At 40.8% G+C, this 26,036-nt stretch overlaps 1 protein-coding gene across 1 annotated transcript; it reads right to left on the reverse strand.

Moving 5' to 3' along the window:
• Positions 1 to 265: 265 nt before the first annotated feature.
• Positions 266 to 19,898, reverse strand: LOC124798326 (NADH dehydrogenase [ubiquinone] iron-sulfur protein 5). The gene is made up of 3 exons (XM_047261676.1): positions 19,754 to 19,898; positions 19,008 to 19,234; positions 266 to 482 (listed from the first exon to the last, which is right to left on the reverse strand). The coding sequence occupies exons 2-3, from the start codon at positions 19,203 to 19,205 to the stop codon at positions 375 to 377; spliced, it is 306 nt and encodes a 101-aa protein (XP_047117632.1). The 5' UTR covers positions 19,206 to 19,234; positions 19,754 to 19,898; the 3' UTR covers positions 266 to 374.
• Positions 19,899 to 26,036: the final 6,138 nt, after the last annotated feature.

A 26,036-nucleotide genomic window follows, 5' to 3' on the forward strand; every position in this document is an offset into this window, starting at 1 on the left:
CACTGCAAAATTGTACCAACAAATGTCTTTCCAAAATAAACCATGTATGAGCCATAGGGTGAAGGGTCTGTGCTGCATGTCACACACAAAAAGCTGAAGCCCAATGGAGTATTCATGTCTTACAACTTTTGCTGTGCTTTGAGCTTGATCGTAGCAGTTGACTGAATTTTGTATGACTTTTTGTAGTTTAGTATTCCTGGAAACAAAGATATCACCTGCAGAAATGGAAGAAAAATGGTACAGTAACTTACTTCACATGTGCATATTCTTATGGAAACACCTATTTTATTATTCACAACTACAAGATACAAATCATGGTTTTATTTTCAGTGATTTTTTTTAAAATTAACACTATTTTTTCATACTTTTGCTCTTTAAAAACTATCATCTGTTGGTGGTTTTGCATAAAGTTCTTCTCGTGGACGTTCCCCAGCAAAGTACTGTCGGTGGCGCTCTAATCTCATTTCTCGAATACGGAGTTTCTACAAAATATTAGGAAAGTTTCTGTTAATGTAGAATATAAGCAAGAGATAAATTATGAAACTGTTAAAATAAAAATAAGAAATACAATTACACATGTGAAGTTTAATATCTCCATTCATTTATAAAGCTTAATGAAAGGCAATACTAGCCCTTCTGCCAAACACAAGAAGTCAAAACCCACCACCTACACGATTTCACACAAACTTGCATCACCATTTCTTTATTTAGTGGCAGTAAATATCAAGTTTTGCCTTTTCAACAGAATGTAGCATTGTCATTTCTGGAAAGTGTTGTTACACGTGGAAATTCCAATACAGAGTTACTCGTATGTATGTCCAAGGTTTCAGAAGACAGCTGCAAGGAAGCTACAAGACATACAGAAAATAGACACATATTTCTGGACAGAGTGTCTCCACAAGTTCTAACTCACATTATAGCTGCTTAATGTGAATTCCATTTGTGATGTGGCAAATGTAAATATTTGCATGGAATTCATTGAAGTCACAACAGAAGGTTCAACACAGCCTGCCTTGGAAATCTACTCACTGAGTTGCTTATCCACAAGCCCAACTAATTTGATGCAATAATATGGAGTGAATGATTTGTCTACATGATCTGACACATCAGCCCCCTATTGGTGCAGTCTATGACTACACTACAACGCATAGTATGAATCCAAATTTTGAGAGATACTCTGTCCACTGAAGTGTAATTTTTCTCTGTTTCGTTTTCGTGTAGCCTTCTGATCTGTGGAAGTACTATGAATAATGCTGCATATTAACTTTGTGCAGTACTTTCCTTTTGCTCATGACATTTGGTGTGATATTATATTACCTTGTTATGGGAATAATTTTACTCCAAATGTGAGGCAACAGGGTGTGTGGTATTAATTGATAAACCTCTGTAGACTTATTTAACAAGCTTGGATTCTTACACTAACATTGCAGTACTTCTATTCACAGTCAAGAATTTGCTTGACAACATAAATTTCATAAAGGGAATTGCAAATTCCATTCAGTAAGCACAAGTTTGAGGTACCATCTTTGTATTATGGACGTATCCTTCATTAACCATTCTAAAAGTATGCGACATTAAGTTGCAGAAGACTTCCATCAAAGTTGGAGGTTTTTAGTGACAAAAATGGGTTTTCAAACCCAAGCTTAGTGCTTTTCTACTGGAAAACTTTTTTCAGAAAAAATACTTCAGGTATGTTCAATCCTGCAATGAGAAAAAAATCTGTTTCTACAAACTAAATAACTGATAATGTTGTTCACATATTGACATCTACACTTATCAACAATACACAAACCATTCCCTTATTCTAATCATGTAATGGAGTAAGGGATGAGTGATTGCCTTTAAACCTCAGTATGCACCATAAGGTCATACATACTCTCGGTTCCAAAGATTCATATTTAAGGCCACTGAGCTTCTTTACTAAATTTACATATGAGATCTATTGGTCTTTTACAACTCTGACAGTGTGTGTCTAAATTTTGATGTCTTCGCACATCTACTTGATGATGATGACTATGATGATGATGATGATAATAATAATAATAATAATAATATGGAAAAGACAGATTGCTACTCACCGTAAAGACGACACAATGAGTTGCAGACAGGCATAATAAAGAGACTGTTACATAAAAGCTTTTGGCCAAAGCCTTCTTTAGAAAAGAAAAAACACACACACACAAAACCACTATCTTCAGCTGTTCTGGCCAGAATGCAACTGGAACACTTCGCATGGATGCAATAAGGAGTGAGGTGAGCAAAGGGGAGGGATAGCATCAGGATATGGGTGGTGGAAGAGGAGTCAGCACTGCCTGCAAGCATGCATGGACTAGAGGCGGAAGGACAGATCCATCAGGGGCAGTATCGGGATGCAGTAAGGAGGGTGTTATGTATCAGATCACTTTGGCTTAAAACAATGTGTTATACCATACCCCTTCAATCTGACAAATGATGTCAGTGACTTTCAAAGAGGAACTTTCTTTTCTAGTTTATTAGACATTTGTGACCCACCTTCTGTACACAGAATTTCTGTTTTGTTTGTACATGTTCCGTATCCTGGAATGAACGAAGCACACCTGCGAAATAGGGTGGCAGGTGGTGATATTACAGTCGCATTGTGGCACTTGCTGCAGGGAGCTGTTACTTCAAGCCGCTTACATCCTGCTTAGGGGATGCTTTTCGAACCACAGGATCCCCAGTGAGTCAAAAACTTGGCTGTCGATGTCTCTAAGACAAAGCAGGCCATTGATTGACAGCCAGAATATACAAAAGATGTTGCATAAGGCAAATGTTATATATTTTGTAGTGTAACCAACTGAAAACTGCAATGTACTCAATTGTATTGGGAAGTGAGTACATGTACAGCACAGAAGAAGAGTCCAAAATTGTCCCGTAATGGGCCACTGTAGCTCTGCAAGTACTTCCAAGTGCCAGAGGTTAACGTTTATAATCTACAGCAACAGTAAAATACACACAGACTGTTACAGATGCATGATACATCGCAAAGGAGGGGAAATGCAAAGAGGAATGAGGAGCAGAGAAGGGGAACAGACCAATGGATGTGCTGGCAGAGAGCAGCACATAATGAGGCTTAGGAGTCATGAACTGTGAGGACATGACAAAGACAGAGGTGGTGGAAACAGTTGGGTGGAGTGTGTGGGGCTACTGTAGGTTGAGGCTGGGATGATTTCAGTAGTGGAGAATATATTGTAAGGATAACTGTTGTATGTGCAGTTCAGGAAAGTTAGTGTTGGAGGAGAGGGTCCAGGTGGTCCAGGTTGTGAAGACATATTGAAATCAAGCATGTTATATTAAGCTTCATGTTTTCTAACAGGGTGATCCACTTTGCTCTTGGCCACAAAGTGGCGGTGGCCATTCATCCTGGTAGATAGCTGGTTGGTAGTCATAGCAATATAAAATGCTGTGCAAGGATTGCAGCAGAGCTGGTACGTGACATGGCAGCTTTCACAGGTTGCCCAGCCTCTGATGGAAAGTGTTGGGTGGATGGAGTGGGCAGGTCTTTCACCTGGGTCTTCCACAGAGATATGATCCACGTGACAAGGGGTTAGGTTTGGGAGTGGCATAGAGAAAGACTAGGATGATGTGGAGGTTGGGCCGGGGACAGAACACCACTTTAGGAGGGGTGGAAAGTAGAGGTGGGCCAAACGGTTATTCCAGAGTAACCGTTATCACAGTTCCAGTTATTCTTTGATAACCGTTATTTTTAACAGTTATTAATAACTGTCGAGTTATTTATCGCTAGCGAATAATCCGACGGGTTACAGTTAAGTAACGACATAGTTGGAATCCATCAGTTTAGTTATCAGTATAACTGCGAGTAGCGTGAAATGGCAGGAATGTCGTATGAATCGTGTCATCACCTTACCTAATTAACTCTGGGTACATTTTAGTTGATGTTAGAACAATTATTAGTGTTTCATATCATATGTGTGTAGGTTATCGGTCACTATTAGAAATATTATCTTCGCAGCTGCAACAGAAAGTACGCAGAACCTCGCCACAGCACTGTTTAAGTAAAATGTTAACAATGTGCATTTTTATGTATGAAGTAATATGTAAACTGAATACTGTAGGTTAAATTCGAAACTTAATTTTCTGCGCTGCTCACTTAATAGAATAAGTGTACAGCCTTGTAATACAACAAAAAATACACGTAATGTGACAGATTCGTTTACTCCTGTCCTGTACAAGATAGTCATATTGGGAAAAGTGTGAATACGCGAAGAAAAGTGTTATGTGAGATTTGGAAATTGCTCGATTTCTCCAGCTACAGCATGTTTATGACATATGAAGACATGCAGATCGAAAAGGTTGACAGTGTTACATTTCTGGGACTACAACTCGATAATAAATTCAGTTGGGAAGGGCATACCACAGAATTGATGAAGCCCCTAAACAAGTCTGTATTTACAGTGAGAAATATGTTAGACGTAGGTGACATAAATATAGAAAAGCATTCCGCTACACCAACAAAATCTGTAGGAATCTGACACTTCCCTTGAACAACATAGGTCAACCATATACCAAAATACCAGTACCCATAACTAAAAGTACGAAAATTAGAATCAGACATTTCCCTTGACCTACATAGGTCAACCTCAGATGACAATGCCAAAACATCAACACCTACAACTATGAAAATGGGAATTGGTCATTTCCGGTGACCTATATAGGTCCACCACAACTACTGATGCCAAAAAACCAACACCTACAACTGCGAAAAATAAAACCAAAACCACAACCCCAAAAATCCACAAATCAAACATCCCTACATAAATTAAAACACATTCAATACTCCATAAATACACAAAACATCACAAATAGAAAAAAAAATTAATTACCACCAGCAAATTCCGGCACTGCCACTACATACTAGATCGGCCAGACCCCCCCCCCCACACACACACACACACACACACACACACAAAACAACTCATAAACACCGTTCCGTAATGACATTCACACACCACAACATCTTTACGTCAAAGCAGATGGGTGAAATCTGACGCTTCCATTGACCCCTCCTCCTACTCTTTAGATGAATATCTTAACACAGACTGATAGACCAGCTTAAGTAAAAATTCTGCTATATTTCAGTTTTGACAGCACTTGGTCGTAACAGTCACGATCGGGTATTCTGTGAATGATAAATTTATTAAAAGTGCGTAACTGTGTTTTATTCTGGAAGTGTATCAATTCTGTAAATATTAGCAGTTACTGTAATATATTCACATATTTTGACAATCTCCTGATAAATGATGAGGATAATAATTATTATATTCAAATGTATTATGTTATACTTTCTGACAACATTCGCAATGACCAGCAGCTACTTCCGAAGAAGTATGAAAATATTTGCTCGCTCCAGTAACTATCCTTTCTGGAAATATCACCGGGGTCTAAGACTGGAGTCACTGTGTCAGGAACACAGACACACAGTTATTCCGTTACCGACTTCCAGGTTACCTGTAGTGGTAGCCCGATAACTGCCAGAGAACGAGAACTGTGAACCAATAAAGATAACTGCCAGATGAGAACACTGATCTCTGACAGTTATTTCCATAGTCGCTCGAATTCCTTATGGTAACTCTCCTTGTACTACCCGTCCAAGCTAAATTAACACATAAGGCGGTGGCTCAAGGGATCGACTGTACTTGTTAATGCCTGTACTGCAGCTCCTATCAGCCACCGCTCAGACATTAACTTTATTTAATTGTTTGTGCTAAAAGTAACGAAGGCACATGAAATAGTACACAGTTCTTATCAACAGATGGCGCGCAGTCTCACAGTCATTCCCATGGCCTATAGAACGCCTTCCAAATGCGCAGTACGATCTTCGGTCAACAGATGGCGCGAGGCACTGTTGACACTAGACAGTTATTGAAATAACTGCCAGAATCAGAGGAACGGTTATCGCAGTAACCGTTACTTCTCAGTAACCGGTTATTTCTATCAGTTACGTTATTTTTTGCCACCTCTAGTGGAAAGCTTCTCGGGTAGCCTGTGGTTCAGTTGTTCCAGGCTGAGGTGGTATAGGATGATGAAGAGGGCACTCTTTGTACTTGGTTCTTGGGGGTGGTGGGAGGATTGAGGAAGGGGGGAAGATATGGCCTGAAAAATCTGTTTCCAGACAGGATCTGGGGAAAGTATCTTTGTGAGACCTTCAGCATACTCGCAAAAGAGCTCCCATCACGGCAGATAAGATGCCCCTGGGTGGCCAGCAATATAAGAGGGATTTTTTTGGGGGAGGAAGGGATGACAACTGTTGTAATGCAGGTACTGTTGATGGGTTTAATGGGGACAGATGTGTGAATGGAGCCATCAGGGAAGAGGTGGTCAACATCTAAGAAGGTGGCATGGTGGGTTGAACAGATCCAAGTGAAGTGCATAGGAGAGAAGGTGTTAAGGTAATGAAGGAATGAGAATAGGATATCCTTGCTCAGTCCAGATCATGAAGATGAACTTTGGGTGGCCAAACCAGAGATTTGCGGTTTTGGTAGGCTAGGGAGGCTTTTCTCCAGATGAATCTTAATCAGGTTGGCTTACGAGGATGCCATGGGGGTGCCCATTGCTATGCTGTGAATTTGTTTCTGTATCTTCCCTTCAGAGAAGTAGTGCGTGTTAGGATATATACATATCTAAAAACAAAGATGATGTGACTTACCAAACGAAAGTGCTGGCACGTCGATACACACACAAACAAACACAAACATACACACAAAATTCAAGCTTTCGCAACAAACTGTTGCCTCATCAGGAAAGAGGGAAGGAGAGGGAAGGACGAAAGGATGTGGGTTTTAAGGGAGAGGGTAAGGAGTCATTCCAATCCTGGGAGCGGAAAGACCTTCCGCTCCCGGGATTGGAATGACTCCTTACCCTCTCCCTTAAAACCCACATCCTTTCGTCCTTCCCTCTCCTTCCCTCTTGAGCAATATTCTAGAATCAGTTTCACAAGTGATTTGTTAGTAATCTCCTTTATAGATTGACTGCACTATCAATACATTGAGATCTACCACGTGCTTTACCCATGACTGAGCCTATGTGATTCATGCCATTCCATATCCCTACAATGTGCCATACGAGTGCACATGGTTGTGTTGCAGATTTGTTTCTATACCTTCCCTTCAAAGGAGAATACCCAGGTATTTGTATGAGTTGGCCGATAGTAACAGTGATTCATTGTTGTTACAATCACAGAGTGCTACAGTTTTTCATTTTGTGAAGTGTAAAATGTTACATTTATGAACATTTAAAGCGAGTTGCCAATCTCTGCACCACTTTGAAATCTTATTGAGATCTGACAGAATATTTATGCAGCTTCTTTCGCATAGTACTTCATTACCGATAGCTACATCATCTGCAAAAAGCCTGATTTTACTATTTTGTCTCCAAGAACTTAATATACAATGTGAACAGCAAGGTCCCAACACACTTCCCTGGGGCACACCTGATGATACTTCTACATTTGATGCTGACTCTCCATCCAAGGTAACATGCTATGTCCTCATCCTTACCAAAAAGTCCTAAATCCAGTCACAAATATCACTTGATACCCCGTATGATCATACTTTTGACAAGTGTAGTTGGGGTACTGCTTTTCAGAAATCAAGAAATACTGCATCTACCTGACTGCCTTGATCCAAAACTTTCAATGTCATGTGAGAAAAGTGTGAGCTGAGTTTCACAAGATCAATGTGTTTGGAACCATCAAGATACCTCATTATGTTTGAGCTCAGAGTATTTGTAAGATTCTACAGCAAATGGCAAGAATACTGAAAGTTAGTTTTGTCGATCACTTCTACTATCCTTCATGCAGACAGTTGTGACCTGTGCTTTTTTCCCAGAGCTGGACACAGTTTTTTGTTTGAGGCATCATTGATACATTATAGTCAGAAGAGTGGCTAACTCAGCCGCAAATTCTGTATAGAATCTGACAGGGATTCCACCTGGCACAGCAGATTTGTGCAATTTTAACAATTTCAGCAGTTTCTCAACTCCACTGACACTAATACTAATTTCATTCATCTTTTCGGAGGTACGAGGATTAAATTGGGGCAATTCTCCTTGGTTTTCCATTGTAAAGGAACATTCGAAAATGGAGTTAAGCATTTCAGCTTTTGATTTGCTAGCCTCAATTTCAATTCCTGTCATTCACTAGGGACTGGACACTATCTTTGGTGCCACTAACGGTCTTTACGTACAACCAGAATTTCACTGGGTTTTGCGAAAGATCATTTGACAATATTCTGATATGGTACTCACTGAAGGCATTGCGCATTGCTCTCTTGACAGTAAAAAACATTTCATTCAGCATCTCTCTATCGCCTCCCATGAATCATGGATCTCACTGTCAGTGAAGTGGCTTGCGTGCCTCAGTGATATAGATAGCCATACTGTAGTTACAGCCACAATTGAGAAGAATCTTTTGAGAGGACAGACAAACATGGTTCCTGAAGAAGGTTAGCAGTCTTTTCACTAGATGCATGGGCAACAATCTGGATGATTGACTGATCTGACCTTGTACATCAACCAAAATGCCCTTGCTGTGCTGGTACTACGAATGGTTGAAATAAAGGGGAAACTACAGCCATAATTTTTCCCACGGACATGCAGCTCTATTGTATCATTAAGTGGTGATGATGTCCTCTTGGGTAAAATATTTCGGAGGTAAAATAGTCCTCCATTCAGATCTCCGGGTGGGGACTACTCAGGAGAATGTCACCATCAAGAGAAACAAAACTGGCATTCTACTGATCGGAGCAGGCAAGTAGGTTAGGAAATTTAAAAAGTGAACTGAATAGATTGAAGTTACATATAGTGGGGATTAGCAAAGTTCGGTGGCAGGAAGAACGGAATTTCTGGGCAGGTGAAAACAGAGTTATTAAAAAAAAGTCAAAGAGGAGTAATGCATTAGTGGGTTTAAAAATGAACCACTGTAGCATAAGTTTACGTGCCAAGTAGCTCTCCAGGTGATGAAGAGATTGAAATTGAGGCAAAAGAAATCACCCAGACAGTGAAAGGAGACAAAAATGTAATTGTGATAGGGGACTGGAATTCAATAGTAGGAAAATGACAAGGAAAAATAGTAGGTGAATATGGACTGGGGGGAAAGGAATGAAAGAGGAAGCCACTTGGCAGAATTTTGTAAAGAGCAAACTTTAATCATCACTAACACTTGGTGTAAGAATCATAAAAGAAGGTTGTACACGTGGAAGAGATCAGGGGACACCAGAAGATTTCAGATTTATTACATAATGGTTGGGCAGAGATTTGGGAACCAGATTCTAAATTTTAAGACCTTCCAAGGGGCAGATGTGGACCATAACAGTAGATTACAACTGAAGAAATTGGAAAAAGGTATGAACTTAAGGAGATGGGACCTGGATAAGTTTGAAAGGACCAGAGGTTGCTGAGAGCCTCAGAGGGAGCATCAAGCAATGGTTGACTAGAACATGAGAAAATAATACAGCAGAAGAAAATGGGTAGCTTTAAGAGATGAAATAGTGAAGGCAGCAGATGATCAAATAAGTAAAAAGATGAGGCCTATTAGGAATCCTTGGATAGCACAAGAGATATTGGATTTAACTGATCAAAGAAAAAAAATCAAAAATACACCAAAAGATGAATGGCTAGAGGACAAATGTAAGGATTTAGAAGCATATTTCACTTGGGGAAAGACAGATACCATCTACAGGGAAATTAAGGAGGCCTTTGGGGAAAAGAGAAGCAGCTGTATGAATATCAAGAGCTCAGAAGGTAAACCACTCCTAAGCAAAGAAGGGAAAGCTGAACAGTGGAAGGTGTATATAAAGGATCTATACAAGACACACAAACTTGAAAGCAATATTATAGAAAGGGAAGTGGACATTGATCAAGAAGAGTGGGTGGTATGATACTGCGAGAAGAATCTGACAGAGCTGTGAAAGATCTAAGTCGAACCAAGGCGCCGGGAGTAGATGACATTCCGTCAGAACTACTGATAGTCTTGGGAAAGCCAGCCATGACACAGTTCTTCCGCCTGGTGTGCAGGATGTATGAGACAGCTGAAATACCCTAAAACTTCAAGTAGAATGTGGCAGTTCCAATTATAAATAAAGCTGTTGCTGATAGGTGTGAAAATGGTCAAACTATCAGTTTAATAAGTTATTGCTGTAAAATACTAACATGAATTCTTTGCAGAAGAAGAATGGGAAAACTGGTAGGTACAGACCTTGGGGAAGATCAGCTTGCATTCAGGAGAAATGTAGGAACATGCTAGGTAATACTGACCCTATGACTTATCTCAAAAGACAGGTTAAGGAAAGGCAAACCTACATTTATGGCATTTGCAAACTTAGAGAAAGCTTTTGACAATGTTGACTGGAATACTCTCTTTTAAATTCTGAAGGTGGGAGGGACCAAATTCAGGGAGTGAAAGGCTATTTACAATTTGTACAGAAACCAGATAGCAGTTATAAGAGTTGAGGGGCATGAAAGGGAAGCAGTGGTTGAGAAGGGATTGAGACAGGGTTGTAGCCTCTCCCTGATGTTATTCCATCTGTGTACTGAGCAAACAGTGAAGGAGGCAAATGAAAAATTTGGAGTAGGAATTAAAATCCACGGAGAAGGAATATAAACTTTGAGGTTCGCCGATGACATTGAAATTCTATCAGAGACAGGAGAGGACTTGGAAGAGCAGTTGAATGGAATGGACAGTGTCTTGAAAGCAGGATATAAGATGAACATCAACAAAAGCAAGATGATGATAATCGAATGCAGTCTAATTAAATTCTGATGCTGAGAGACTTAGATTAGGAAATTAGACACTTAAAGTAGTAGGTAAGTTTTGCTATTTGGGGAGCAAAATAACTAATGATGACAAACAGAGAGGATATAAAATGCAGACTGGCAATGGCAAGGAAGTAGTTTCTGAAGAAGAGAAATCTGTTAACATCGAGTATAGATTTAAGGGTCAGGAAGTCTTTTCTGAAAGTATTTGTATGGAGTATAGCCATGTACAGATGTCATACATGGACGATACACGGTTTAGATTAAAAGAGAATAGAAGCTTTCGAAATGTTGTGCTACAGAAGAATTCTGAAGATTAGATACGTCGATCATGTAACTAAAGAGGACAGAAGAATTTGAAGATTAGATGGGTCAATCATGTAACTAATGAGGAAGTACTGAACAGAATTGGAGAGACAAGAGACTTCAAGGGATTGCCAATTAAGTATTTGAGGGAAGTTTGGGGGATAAAAATTGCAGAGGAAGACAAAGAGATGAATACAGTAACCACAGAGAGTAGCATGGAGAGCTGCATCAAATCAGTCTTCAGACGGAAGACCACAATTACCAACACAACACCAACACTATCTATAGCCCAACATTTTGTTTTACGCGTATTATACAGTAATCTCTGTTTCTTTAGAAGTTCTTTACAGTGACTAAGGAGGTTCCCTCCCCTTATGGACTGTTCTATACAATGCATGGTCCACTATTCTTTTAAACCTGAGCCATAGTTCCTCTACACGATCCTTCCCTGTGCTGAAAGTTACAAGTTCCTCACTGAGATATAACACTTACAAATTTTATCTAGTTTGCTGAACATTAATACCTTTTTGTTTGTTTTAGTTGTCCTTTGCACTTTGGTAGTCATTGCTGCCACAACCATGTCATGGTCAGTGATACAAGTTTCGATATGGACATCCTCAAAGAGGTCAGGTCTATTTGCTGCTATTAGATACAATATATTTCCATCACGAGTGGCGTTCCTAGCTATCTGTTTGAGGTAGTTTTCAGGGAAGGCATTTAGTAACGTCTGACAGGATGTCTCATGCACCACTAACAAAATTTAAAATTACACAATTGATAGTTGGATGATTGAAGTCTCCTCCAATGATTACACTAAGATTGGGGAGCTTACTTACAAGTGGAACGAGTTTCTCTCTATAAGTTTTCAGTTACATCAGGAGATGAGTCTGGTGGGCGATAGAAGGATCCAATTACCATTTTATGCTATCCCTGATATTTAGTCATTCCCAAACAGTCTCACATATGGCTGCAATTTCTATCTCAATGGATCTGAGTTTCTTGTATATTGCGGCAAATACACCACACCCATTTCCCATTAGCCTATCCTTTTAATATGTTCTTAAAATTTCCCCAAAAATCTCATTACTATTAATTTCAGGTTTCAAGCAGCTTTCTGTACCTAGAATTATGCGGGCTTCAATGCTTTTCAGGAGTGTTTTGGATGCTGGCACTTCGTTGTGAATGCTTCGGCAGTTAACCGCTATGATTTTAATACTCTCACCAGTGGGAGAAATTTCTTTCTATCTTTCACTGATACTTCTGGGGTTCCTGTGGCTATTACAATATGAAATGTATGGAGAGTCACCTAATCTAAAAAACCATTGTTGCACCACACACACAGTCATCTACCTGAGTAGCAGCCTCTGATATGCATTGCACACCTGACCCACTTAGCAGGACACTATAGTTCTCAATCCTATGGTGCAAGTCCATTAAGTCAAAGCTTGGCTTGTCACAGAACCTTCAATGTATCTGGTTCAGTCCTTCCATTCAACTCAGAACCAAAGAGCCATGTTCAGTTCTGGGGACAGTGCCGCAAATTGTGAGCTTCACCGAAACAGTGGCAGAGTAGTTAGTAAGGTGGATGAGGAATGGGGTGGTGGGATTGGAACCTGAAAGATGTTGGGACCGTACTTCTCCAGGTCCCTTCCTAAGAACACCAACCTTTCGGCAGAAGAAAGGGCAATTACACGCTGCCTGGAAACAGATCCTGACCTAATCATCCTATATGCAAACAAAGGCTCAACTAATGTCATTATGACTCTCAGCAACTGCCTGGTGGGAGGCCTCTACCCTACCTATAAACTCTGCCAGTGTGATCCCCTCCTAGAATCCCTGTTTGTAGCCTAACCTTGCCCCTGAATCTATTTCCCTCCTCATCTCTATGACATTCCACACACCCACCTTCTACATGCTCTTGAAAATCCACAAACCCAACAATCCTGAATGACCCTTTTTGGCTGGTTATTGTGCTCCCACTGAAAGAATATCAGCCCTCACTGTCCAACACCTCCAACCTACTGCCCACAATTTACACTACCACATCAAAGACGCCAGCCAATTTCTTCACCAACTCTCTGTCATCCCTGCCCCTTTGCCACATGGATCGCTATTCATCACTGCTGCCGTCATCTCCCTAAACACCCAATTCCCCATGCCCATGGTCTTACCGCTATTGAACAATACCTCTCCCAATGTCCTTCACACTCCAAACCCACTACCTCACTCCAATTACATCTCACTAACTACATCCCGACACACAACTATTACTTCTTTGAAGGGAAGGTATACAAATTAATCTGCAGCACAGCCATGTGCATCTGCAAGGCACTGTCCTATGCTAGGCTGTTAATGGGTCACCTAGAGCAGGGGCAGTCAATCTTTTTTTCCCTACTGTATACTTTTGTATCTGTGACACTAGTAAAATTTTCTAAACGCCAACTGGTTCCACAGTAATAGTGTTTTATACAGAAGGGAAGTAAATTTACTTTATAAAATTTATAATGTAGCATTACAGTGAGTAAAAGCATATATTACTAATTACTCACCACATACTTTATGTCAAAATATTATGAAAACCTAGTGAGAATGTTTTTGAAACTCCTATTGCCTACCATGAAATTTGGAACACTCGCTAGTGGGCAGTAGGGACCAGGATGACTACCACTGGTCTAGAAGAAACCTATCTTCCCTCCGAAAACCCCAGACACCTGATATTGTTCAGTTTCATTGATGTTATCTTTATTATCTGGACTAAAGGCCAGGACACCCTACATTCATTTCTTCACAACCTCAACACCTTCTTACCCATCCATTTCATGTGTTCCTCCTCAGCTCTGTGTGCGACCTTCATTAACATTGACCACCTCACCTCTGATGGCTCCACTCACAACTCTGTCCACATTAAACCCACCAATTATGAACAGTACCAGCATTTTGACAGCTGCCATCCCATCCACCCAAAAAGTTCCTCCCATACTGCCTGGTCACCCACGATGGCCTATCTGCAGCGACGAAAGCCTCCCCCCCCCCCCCATCCAGTATAGTTTCCTACCCCTTCTGAAGTAGTTTTCTATCACCTACCCCTCCTAAAATGGTTTTCCATTGCCTATCCAATGTCCAGATCAATCCCTATACCATTCCCAATCCCAGCCCCTTGCTACAGGGATCGTATACCTGTGAAAGACTCAGATGCAAAATCTGCCCAATCCACCCACCCAGCACTTTTTATTGCAATTGTTTCACAGGCTCATCCTACCCCATCAGAGGCCAGGCCACTTGAAAAAGCACTGATGTCATATACCAGCTCTGCTGCAATCATTGCTCAGCTTTTTATATTTGTACGACCACCAGCCATATGTCCACCAGGATGAATGATCAAAAAATTATGGTCATGAGCGAAATGGACCACTCTGTGGCACAACATGCAGCTGAATGTAACATGTTCGATTTTAATAAGTGCTTCACAAGTCGAGCCACCTGGATTCCCACTTCCACCACCAACTTTTCTGAACTCCACATATGGGAGTTATCCTTAAAACACATTCTCCATACCTGAAATCATCCCAGCCTCAACCTACAGAAACTTCTTGCCCCCACATAATACATCACCTCTGTCCTGTCCTGTCACGTCCTCACTATTCGCTTCCCCTCACCCCCATTGTGCGCCGGTCTCTGCAGACACACCCATTGGTCTTACCCCCGTTCTCTGCTTCTGCCCCCCCCCCCCTCTCTCTCTCTCTCTCTCTCTTTCTCTCTCCCTCCCTCCCACCCTCACAGCCTTCTGACACTGTGCTTGGCAGCCCTGTCTAGCAACCTCCAGTCCCTGCATGCTCTGCCAGGTAGCTCTGGTTCCTCTTCCATCATTACCCTGCTATCCCTCCTCCCTCCTACTCCAGATTGTTGCTCCGTTCAACATGTTTTAGTGAAGTTCTGACCAGAAATAGTGGTAGTGTGTGATGTGTATTTGCTTGTGTGAATGCATGTGTGTGTGTGCCTTTTCTGAAGAAGGCTTTGGCTGTAAGCTAATACGTAACAGTCTTTTCATGGTGACTGTCCATAACTGACAGTGTCATCCTTACAGTGAGTTACTGTCTATCCTTTTCATAATACTGTTGACATTGTAACTTGGACCTTCCTGTACTTGCTAATAAGGACTCCAAATGGTGCAACAGTAATTGTGTGCATTTTCATTTACATTTGTACAAAAGTTTTCAAGACAGTGAGAGAACTCTGTCAGTTGCTTTCTATTTACTTTTTCAATAAATTAACTGGCATCACCACACCTGCTTTTGGATGTTCTAATCATACAATAATTGCAGTTGATTGCCTTGCTTTTGTCAAAGACACTGTCATATTGTCAAATGACTCAAACAGCTATGATCAAAATTGATCTGCTAAAAGAAATTGTTGAATGAGCACGAGTGAGGAGGGAGGGGGAGGGGGGGGGGGGGGCTATTGGGGGAAAGTTCACTTTCTGACAGTCCTTTTGCTGTGCCTATCTGTGACTCAGCATCTCTGCTATATGGTGAGCAGCAACTATCCTTTTCATTACATTCCATCCTGGATTTTCTATTGTTTGAAACGGTAAATATAATTTTTTTAGGTTACTATCAAAAAAATGTAAATCTGGCAATGTAACACTAATCGTACTTCCAAAAACTAGAACAGTGTTTACTTACTTTTGTCTATTGGTAGTAGCACACACTTCACATTTTTGAAGTTAAGTACTGGCTGGTAAGACAGCTATTGTTTGCAGTAATGAGGTTAAGACATTTTCTTAACTGAGTTACCAGCCAATACTTACACTCAAAAGGGGAGTTGGAGGGATAGTATGGTGGGGATGGCAGGGACAGTGAAGTGCTGCAGGTTAGGTGGCAGGCAGGGGAGAGGTGAGGACGGGGAGGGGGGGGGGGGGGGGGGGGGGGGGGAGGGAGGGAAGCAGTGGAAAAAGAAATAAATAAATAATAAAACAAAATAAATAATAAAAAAAGACTGTGTGTGGTGGTGGAACGATGGCTGTGTAGTGCTGGAATGGGAGCAGGGAAGGGGCTGGATGGGTGACTGTGTGGGTTACATAACCCTCCTGCCCTCAGCCTTCGTTAGTCGCTGTCCCCACCCTTCTCTGCTCCCATTCCAGCACTACACAGCCATCATTCCACCACCACACCCAGTCTTTTTTTATTATTATTTTTATTTATTATCTCCTTTTCTGCTACTCCCCCCCCCCCCCCCCCCCCCCCGGTCCTCACTCTCCCCTGCCCGCCAACTAACCTCCAACACTTCATTGTCCCTGCCATTCCCACCATACTATCCCTCCCACTCCCTGCTCCAGCCTCCTCTTTCCCCCCACCCACTCTCCATTCCCATCATGCACTGGTGCTGCTGCTCGCAGTGTGGTTTCAGTTGATCGAGACTACGTGTGCGTGTGCGTGTGTGTGTGTGTGTGTGTGTGTGTGTGTGTGTGTGTGAGAGAGAGAGAGAGAGAGAGGGAGAGAGAGAGGGAGAGAGAGAGAGGGAGAGAGAGAGAGGGAGAGAGAGTTGACAAAGTCCATTGGTCGAAAGCTTTAAGTGTGAAAATCTTTTTGTTGTGCCTATCTGCAACTCAGTATCTCCGCTATATGGTGAGTGGAAACTTTCCTTCTCATAATATTGTTACAAACATTTTTGTTGGAAGATTAATCGGTAGCATAATAGGACTAATCAAAGTCACTGGCTGCCGCCGCAGATAATGGTCATACGTACGTGAGGTGTGTGTGTGTGTTTTTTCTTTTCTGAAGAAGGCTTTGGCTGAAAGCTCAATGCGTAAGGTCTTTTTCTTGTGCCTGTCTGCAACTCAGTGTGTGATGTTCATGGTGAGTAGCAGTCTATCCTTTTCTTAATATTGTAAAAAAGTAAAATAAAGTTTTATTTCTAGATAATGGATAGTATTATCAGTGTATATAACTTTTCATTTAGCAAAATGGGATTTCTTGTGACTGCAATACATTTTAATCATTTTCTAATGACCTAAAACAAAAACCATTTTATTTTTCTACAAAATTACGATTCAATATTTGTTAATTTAAATTTCCATTTTAAATAAATATGGAATTTCAATAAAAGTTAACAAATCATACCACTACCGAGACTGAACTATTAATTTTATGAATACAATCTTATTAAGCTATACATTCGCTTATTGATGACTGTGTTGGTCATGTATAAAATAACTATGAAGCGATAACCCTTTAGCACCTGATGCTACCACAGCTGGACATGGGGTGCAGCCCTTAGTGGCCTGCCTCTATGTATTCTATTTTAATATTTTGTGACTAAAGCATTATTTCTTCCTAGTTATTTTATACGTAACATGCCAGTTCTAAATGTTTTATTTCTGATGAAGGCACTCTTAGAAGTGGCTGAAATCTAGATCAAAAAGACTCCACTTTTTGCAACCGAGGACTGCAATTGTTTTAATTTTATGTTTTGTACTTAACAGCACCTAATCTAATTTTATAGGGCAGGTTTTTCAAGAATTGTGACTTACTTCTTTCAGAAATTGATGTCAGGGCTCTGAAATTCAAGTCCACCAAGTACGAAGAAAATCAAAGGTGGCCAGTCTGTTAAGGTCCTGTAGTCACTATTTTCAGATAACTCACCAAATGTCAGAAATTGATACTGCAGATGATACAAGGTATTAAATGAGCAATGCATATGAGGCATTTCTTGAAAAACTGCTTTTCTCATAACAAACGACTGTCCCCCATATTGTGGTTGGTGGGATTATCCTGAAGAACAGTACATGTCTTATGTGATGCATTCCCATTGGAGTTCATCACAGTTTACAGTACATAATGTGCTATCAAAGATGGAGCACTATTAATTACAAGAACTCTCATGCATGCACTTTTGGTACAGTAGAATTTGGTGCCTCAAAAACTGAATAGATGTACACAGAAATGTTTTGCAACAGACATTATCCCAACCAGAAGTAGTTTATGACATTGCATAGAAACTCACAATATACTGGTTCATTCATTTCTCTGGGGGCCGATCAGTATTCTTACAAATAATTGTTCATACTGTAGAATTTTGAGAGATTACGATGGAGCACGTTGTAGAAGAGTCATCAATAAGCACCTGTCAACTAGTCCATGTAACACATTTCAAAGAACACAGTGTGGAAATTACTCTTTGAACCGTTTCAAAATAGGTCACTGTGTGTAAGTGCCCTCAGCTGATGTACAAGAATGTGTAATTGGTTGTGAAAAACTTTGTTTCAATGTGACATACAGATGCCATCGAGTGAATTACTAAATACAGCTGGTGCAAGAGGGGTGCCATTATAGACAATGGAGGTTCATCCATTTTATCTTTCAATGAAAATCATTACTAGGAAATCCGTGCTACTTGACACACCAAGGGTAAATGCTAAAATAAAGCAGCCCCCCCCCCCCCCCCCCCAACACACGAATCTTACATAAAATTATGACTTGCAAATTTATGATAGTGGGAATCTGGGTTTGTTCTCGTATTTTTTAATTTTGGTTTAAATTGTCCTAACTCTTGGCATGTGACGTGGTAGTACTTTTGTAGTAACAAAGACTTCAACCACTGTTTGTAGGAATAAGGTAACAGACGAAAATCCAAAATACGTTAAGCATTCCAGCAAATGTTTTGTACAAATTATAACAGCACTCTGGTACCTGACACAAAATACAGTGACTACATTTAACACTGTGGATGGGGACTATTAGAAAGGAAGAATCAGTTACATGCTAACAAAAACAGCTTCCGAAAAGTAATCAGAGGAAAATTCAGTGCGGAAAACCACACAAGCATTTTTTTTTTTAAAGTTCTGAATCCTTTTAATTTCAATAACTATAGGGAAAGCACCACTAACACATCAAAGGAATATTATAGGTACAAACCTGTTTAGTTCGCAATGCACACTCTTTGAAATCTTCAATTAATGTCTTGCACTTCTCCTTTCCCCTCTCAACACCATAAGCCTCCAAACAATCCATCATTTTCATTTCAAACCCGGCACATCGTGAATAGTGTTGATGGTTGACCATACAGCCCGTAAGATCAGTAAATGGCAGTCGGAAGAAAGGACCGAGGGACATTTTCCCTTCTGTTACTCTATTCAACAGACCTAAAACAGAAAAATATATTCAGCGGCCTCTTACTTCCACGAAAGCCAAATCTGTATGTGAACCCCAATTAATGCGAAGGCTGTTGTATCCTTTTTCACGATCCTTTAGATCGAACCATGACCTGGTTACAGTATCAGTTTATGGTATCTGACACTGAATACATATGGTATTATTGTAAGTGAAGCATTATGATGGTTATGCACAGACTGGGATGAAAAAAATTAAAAGCGTTATGCTTAATACCTATCGTGTGAATTTGATGTACGTAATATTATTTCACTTGCGTTGACTGTTCCGACGGCTCGTGGCGAATTTTAAACGTTATTAATGGAAAAACTACATTTGTGTAGTATTATACCGTAATTCATTACATTAGTGTATTGCTTTTTTTCGTTTGTAGTAATTGTATCACTTTATAAAAGCGTCTAGGTATATGCAAATAGTAACACGATTCCCCTTGCTCAGTTTATTCATGCACAGTAGAATAATAATACGATATACACAAATTCAAATCATACCATAAAATTATTCCCACTTTCAACAAACTTTATATTTTGTCGTTCGTCTGCACTTCTAAGCAGCTCATCAGACTACGGCTATTAAATAAATACTCTGACTGATCAAAGTTCATAACCCATTCCTACGGAATAATTTTTCACGCGTGTCGTGCAGCGCAGTTGGACGACTGGGAAAGATTTCTTAGTTTCTAGATTCTGACTATTTAAGAGAATTACGGTTTATATTCATGAATTGCAGTGCAATGTTAAGAGGACCTTTTGAATGGCTTGGTTGCCCCATTATCAAAGAACGGTAAGTACAAAAGGGCTCAATTGGTCAATTCACCAAAATGGAGTCAGAATTCTCACTCGAAGCTGGGAAACAGAAGAAAGGTACACTATTTCGACACTTAAAAGCAACTAGAACATTCTAATTAGTAGCATTTATTGTAAGATCAAAATATTCTGTAATTACGTAAAGATGCTAGAAAGATCGTAGTATAAAAGACACAGAAACTATCTGTTGCTTATACTAAGTACACAGTGTTAAAAATACTACTACAATGAAAAACATTTTGTTTAGCTGATAGTAGCATTGAGTTCAGAGACTCTTATGACATCTTAATATTCACGAAGTGAACTTGGAATGAAAAGCACATTTTGGTAAGAAAATAAAAATTGAGAGTATCCTCAACAAAGAAACCGAATCTGAATGAACGATACTCACAGTGCGCAGGCTGAATACGCTTCCTCCACTGCTAAACAAACCGTCTCAATTCCACAATTTAAGTATAAAGTGAGTTTAGCATATTGTCTCATGGTGCCGAAACAAAAGAGGATCATTATTCTCTTAAAGTGAAAAATCAGTGCCTAATTTGTGTGAATTATTTCCTGTGATTCATTCAAAACAAACAATAAAATCTAATTATCACATAATCCATTCATAACATTTTTCTTTTTAAATCTCAGTTCATTATAGAATAGTCAGGGCTGTGGAACAAGCTACATTTATAAATTAGTAAAAGCAACTACTGGAAGATTCTGTCAAAGTAATTAATTCACTTAGAAAAAAATCTACAAACGAACATGGAAAAAATGGCAAACACGTTTTTTTGTAAAGGTATCTGCAGCGATCAGATGGTACAATCAAAGAATGAGGCATTAGGGTGAACGATTTTAAAAAATGCATGATAGAATATGTCAGATTTTTCTTTGTTGTCTTCTATTTCAGCTCAAAATGTGCCCCTTCAGTGACTGTACAGAAAATTTAGATTCACTGTTTTACAGAACTGAAAAATTTCCTTAATCTTTCAGCAAAGTTCTTGGAATAATGTTTCATCAGATAGGCTGTTACAGGTGTCATGCATACTTCGTCTTACAGATGTATCAGTTGATATTAATCTTTGTCTGTCGCTCTTTCCATAGTCTCTTCCACCCTGCAAATACAACTGTATCAGTTTTCTTAGCATTTCGCGAAAATCATCGATATCTCTCCCTTTGATAACAATGCCTACAAGATTACGACTGATCGTCACAAAGAGGTCCAACATATTTCTTTTGAGTAGAGGCTGTCGTTCGAGCTGTTTCAGTACCAAGGAAGGTGACAGAGTGAATTTACTTTCGAAAGCTTCTACAGCTGTTGAAGACATGTCCAATGGCTGATAAAATGTCCAATTTCCAATATGACTCTATCCTGACCATTTTATTTGGTCCCAAAGAGTTCACAATCTAATTTTTTCTTCCTAGATCTAATACTTGTACTGACTGCTGTAAAAAGTTTTCCTCCTGGAAAATGTAGCATCCGTTATCTATATATGTTCTATGTATTGTTACCGATTTTCGAATTATTTCGTGAAGCCTTCATGGCGGATCGAATATTCCATCATTTATTGGGCATGCATCTTTTTAATCTATGACTAACACTCTTGTTATCAACAGTGTTAACTATGCTGTATGTACATTTTCTCCACAGCAAGCGACTCACCTTGAGAAGGGCTGAAAGTTTTTCAGCCAAAAAAATGGAACATAAATTAAAAATATTTTTGAATTTTCTACCTCAGATTTTAACCAACTGCCAGAACTGCCATAATCCTGGAGGGAGATGACTTCTGAGCTTTTGTTGCAAATGCTTGCTCAGTTAACGGTTTAATACTAAATTCTATCTTTTCCATACATTGTTAGAAACCTAATTTTGCGAATAGGCAAGTGTTTATTTGAAACCTACTAAAAAGTTTCCACATATATTTCACACATACTCCGCTATTCCTTGGTGACTTATCGAGAACACTCCTGGAAGACTTCACTGTAGTATGCAGATAACAAAATCAGTCATCATGTTGGTCATACAAGTGACAAAGACACTGGTCTAGTACCTAACCACCAGAAAAGAGGACTATGATCCATTCTGGGCACCATGTTACAGAGCAGCGGTTGTGCAGAGGTATGTGAGACTAACTATTTTTGCCATTTCTATCAGTCTCTGAATAGAGCAAAGAGTGGCTTTAGGTACTGTATACTAGAAGTTGATGTACTGTTGTAAGGAACAGCCAACAGCTGAGTACTTCCTGCATTCTAGATTGTTGTTGGAAGAAAGTTGTACCTGCATGAAGAAGCGAGATGAACAGCAATTAAGTCACTGGTGTCACATTTGGAAGTAGGGTGTTCACATCTTTATCCATCCTTTTAGGTTCAGGTTTTCTGTAATTTCCCTAAATCATTTTAGGATTTCTCGATGTGGAGTTAATGGATTTTGTGTAGTTACAGAGTGCTATCCCATGTTGCCTTAGGAGTGTCCTGTTTTGCCAAGCTTTGTGTGTTGATATATATCTGTGTTTTGCTTTTGTTTACACTTTATCAAGTCATTTACTACAATTAAAGACTACATTGTGTTGATGGTTGTTTGCATTTTGTTTATGGGTCAATTAAAAACAAACTATTGCAAATCCAGCAGCATATGCATCATTCTGTATAATTTGAGTTGAAAATGTTGTATTCAGATGACAATATCCAGTATCTTACTAGAAATAATAAGTTAACATAATGTTAACAAAGGAGAAATTGAAAAGAAGTGGTGAAGCAAAAAGAAAAACAAGTTTCTCTTTTTTCCTTCCCAAATTTTGAAATTGAATATGCAAAAAACTTCATTTCAGTGACATCCCTTGTGTGAGAACAAAATTAAGAAAAAGTAAATGTTCCTTTTAATATTGTGAGATGCGTTTCTAGAATGAAGAAAGATTGCTGCATTTTGATGAAGAAGAAAACTGTCATTTTGATTTATATAGGTAATCATTCTAAACTTTGCATGTGGCTTGCAATAAAAACACTAATAACTCTTGGCAAACTAAACTTTAACATGTAAATTACATTATTCAGTAGGGATATGCATAAAATCGCTTAGTTGCAACATTCCTTTCATCTGTTCACGGAACTTACATATCATAGTGGAAAGTACCTCTTGCGACCATGGCCAGTACTCTTAATGATGTACAGCTCACAAGATAAGTTACTTGATGCATTATTCCGCTAATTTGATGGGAAATGTTTATTAGCAAACCTGGATTAATTCTTTGCACCACTCCTTGTACTAACAATCTAAATAAGGCGTGCCAGCTTCACTTTGGCCTACAAGACAAGATTAAATTTCTCGCTGCTTCATAATCAGTAATTAAATACCTGTAGCTATTTAAATACTTTCGGAAAAGTACTGCGGTTTGACAACTGGACCAGTCCACAATGCACACCGCTAACAGTTATTTTACTACCACCAGCTGGCTTTCAGCGACTCAGGCTGGTAATCTCTGCAGTAACAAAACATACACAATTCCAAGTCAGTTGGTCAAAAGACACGAGTACACAAAAACACTACACATCAAGTTTTATCAAAAGGAATAGAGTTTATTGGCTTCTATTAAATCTCACCAATCCCATCACTTTTATCCAGAACAAGCTCTAACTAGCTAATAGCTCGAAGCACCGATATGAGACTTCTTCTTATGAAGCATGTCCATGTTCACTAAACTGCAACATGCGCCAAGAAAAACCAGAAAATTATATTTTCACTGTCAAAATATCCATGGGTGTGCTGCCGGTCTATAGTGTCCAACGGGCACAATATTTCGGCGATCATACATGTCGCCATCATCAGGTGAACTGACGGACTGAGCTCCTGTGAACGTGCCGGCACGGAGATCCGTACGCTATGGCTGCTCAGAGGGAACTGGGTTCGGTCGCGGCGGCGGCCATTTAAATACCCTCCGCCCGCGGCGCGCTCCCTCCGCCGTCCGCGCCCCGCGCCACGGTCGCGCGGTGGAACAGATTGCGACGGCGTCTGAGATGACGTCGGTGTGATGGCTCTGTCCGCCGTGGTCGTCACAACTACACGTTTGCTCGATTTACTCTTGATTAACCCAATCGCTGGTGCCCAAGCCTTGCTAAGATTATAGCCACAGTCACGGTTTATGAGGTCGTCATTGGTGCGAATTTCGATGGCCTCTCTAACAACGCTGTCCCAGTATCTCGACGTCTGTACTAGAATCCTCGTGCGGTCATACTCCATGGCGTGATTTTCCGACAAACAATGTTCAGCGACCGCCGACTTGCTCGGATACATTAGTCGAGTGTGCCTCTGGTGTTCACGGCATCGATCCTCGATGATACGCATCGTCTGACCAATATACGACTTGCCACATTGACACGGAATCTGGTACACGCCGGCCTTCCTCAAACCGAAGTCATCTTTGGCGCTCCCCACCAGTGCACGAGTTTTATTTGGAGGACAAAACACAGTTCCGACCCGGTGTTTCTTCAGAATGCGGGCGATTTTCCCCGAGAGTGCGCCTGTGTATGGAATAAATGCAGTGCCTACCTCCTCCCTCGTGACGTCATCCATCTCAACAGGTTGTGCTGCAGTGGTTTGGCGGAGAGCACGTTGAATCTGCCACTCTGAGTACCCATTTTTTCGAAATACAGTTCTCAGATGTTCCAATTCCTGGGGTAGACTCTCTGCGTCAGAGATAGTGCGCGCCCTATGTACTAGAGTTTTAAGTACCCCATTCCTCTGTGAAGGGTGGTGGCAGCTGTCTGCGTGCAAATACAGATCAGTGTGCGTTGTCTTCCGATACACCCCATGACCTAGGGTGGCGTCAGCCCTCCTCTTGACCAAGACGTCAAGGAAAGGTAATTTACCCTCCGTTTCAGTCTCCATATCAAATTCACTATGGAGACTGAAACGGAGGGTAAATTACCTTTCCTTGACGTCTTGGTCAAGAGGAGGGCTGACGGCACCCTAGGTCATGGGGTGTATCGGAAGACAACGCACACTGATCTGTATTTGCACGCAGACAGCTGCCACCACCCTTCACAGAGGAATGGGGTACTTAAAACTCTAGTACATAGGGCGCGCACTATCTCTGACGCAGAGAGTCTACCCCAGGAATTGGAACATCTGAGAACCGTATTTCGAAAAAATGGGTACTCTGAGTGGCAGATTCAACGTGCTCTCCGCCAAACCACTGCAGCACAACCTGTTGAGATGGATGAAGTCACGAGGGAGGAGGTAGGCACTGCATTTATTCCATACACAGGCGTACTCTCGGGGAAAATCGCCCGCATTCTGAAGAAACACTGGGTCGGAACTGTGTTTTGTCCTCCAAATAAAACTCGTGCACTGGTGGGGAGCGCCAAAGATGACTTCGGTTTGAGGAAGGCCGGCGTGTACCAGATTCCATGTCAATGTGGCAAGTCGTATATTGGTCAGACGATGGGTACCGTCGAGGATCGATGCCGTGAACACCAGAGGCACACTCGACTCATGTATCCGAGCAAGTCGGCGGTCGCTGAACATTGTTTGTCGGAAAATCACGCCATGGAGTATGACCGCACGAGGATTCTAGTACAGACGTCGAGATACTGGGACAGCGTTGTTAGAGAGGCCATCGAAATTCGCACCAATGACGACCTCATAAACCGTGACTGTGGCTATAATCTTAGCAAGGCTTGGGAACCAGCAATTGCGTTAATCAAGAGTAAATCGAGCAAACGTATAGTTGTGACGACCACGGTGGACAGAGCCATCACACCGACGTCATCTCAGACGCCGTCGCAATCTGTTCCACCGCGCGACCGTGGCGCGGGGCGCGGACGGCGGAGGGAGCGCGCCGCGGGCGGAGGGTATTTAAATGGCCGCCGCCGCGACCGAACTCAGTTCCCTCTGAGCAGCCATAGCGTACGGATCTCCGTGCCAGCACGTTCACAGGAGCTCAGTCCGTCAGTTCACCTGATGATGGCGACATGTATGATCGCCGAA

Source organism: Schistocerca piceifrons, chromosome 5 (assembly GCF_021461385.2).
Source record: "Schistocerca piceifrons isolate TAMUIC-IGC-003096 chromosome 5, iqSchPice1.1, whole genome shotgun sequence".
Lineage (NCBI taxonomy): Eukaryota > Metazoa > Arthropoda > Insecta > Orthoptera > Acrididae > Schistocerca > Schistocerca piceifrons.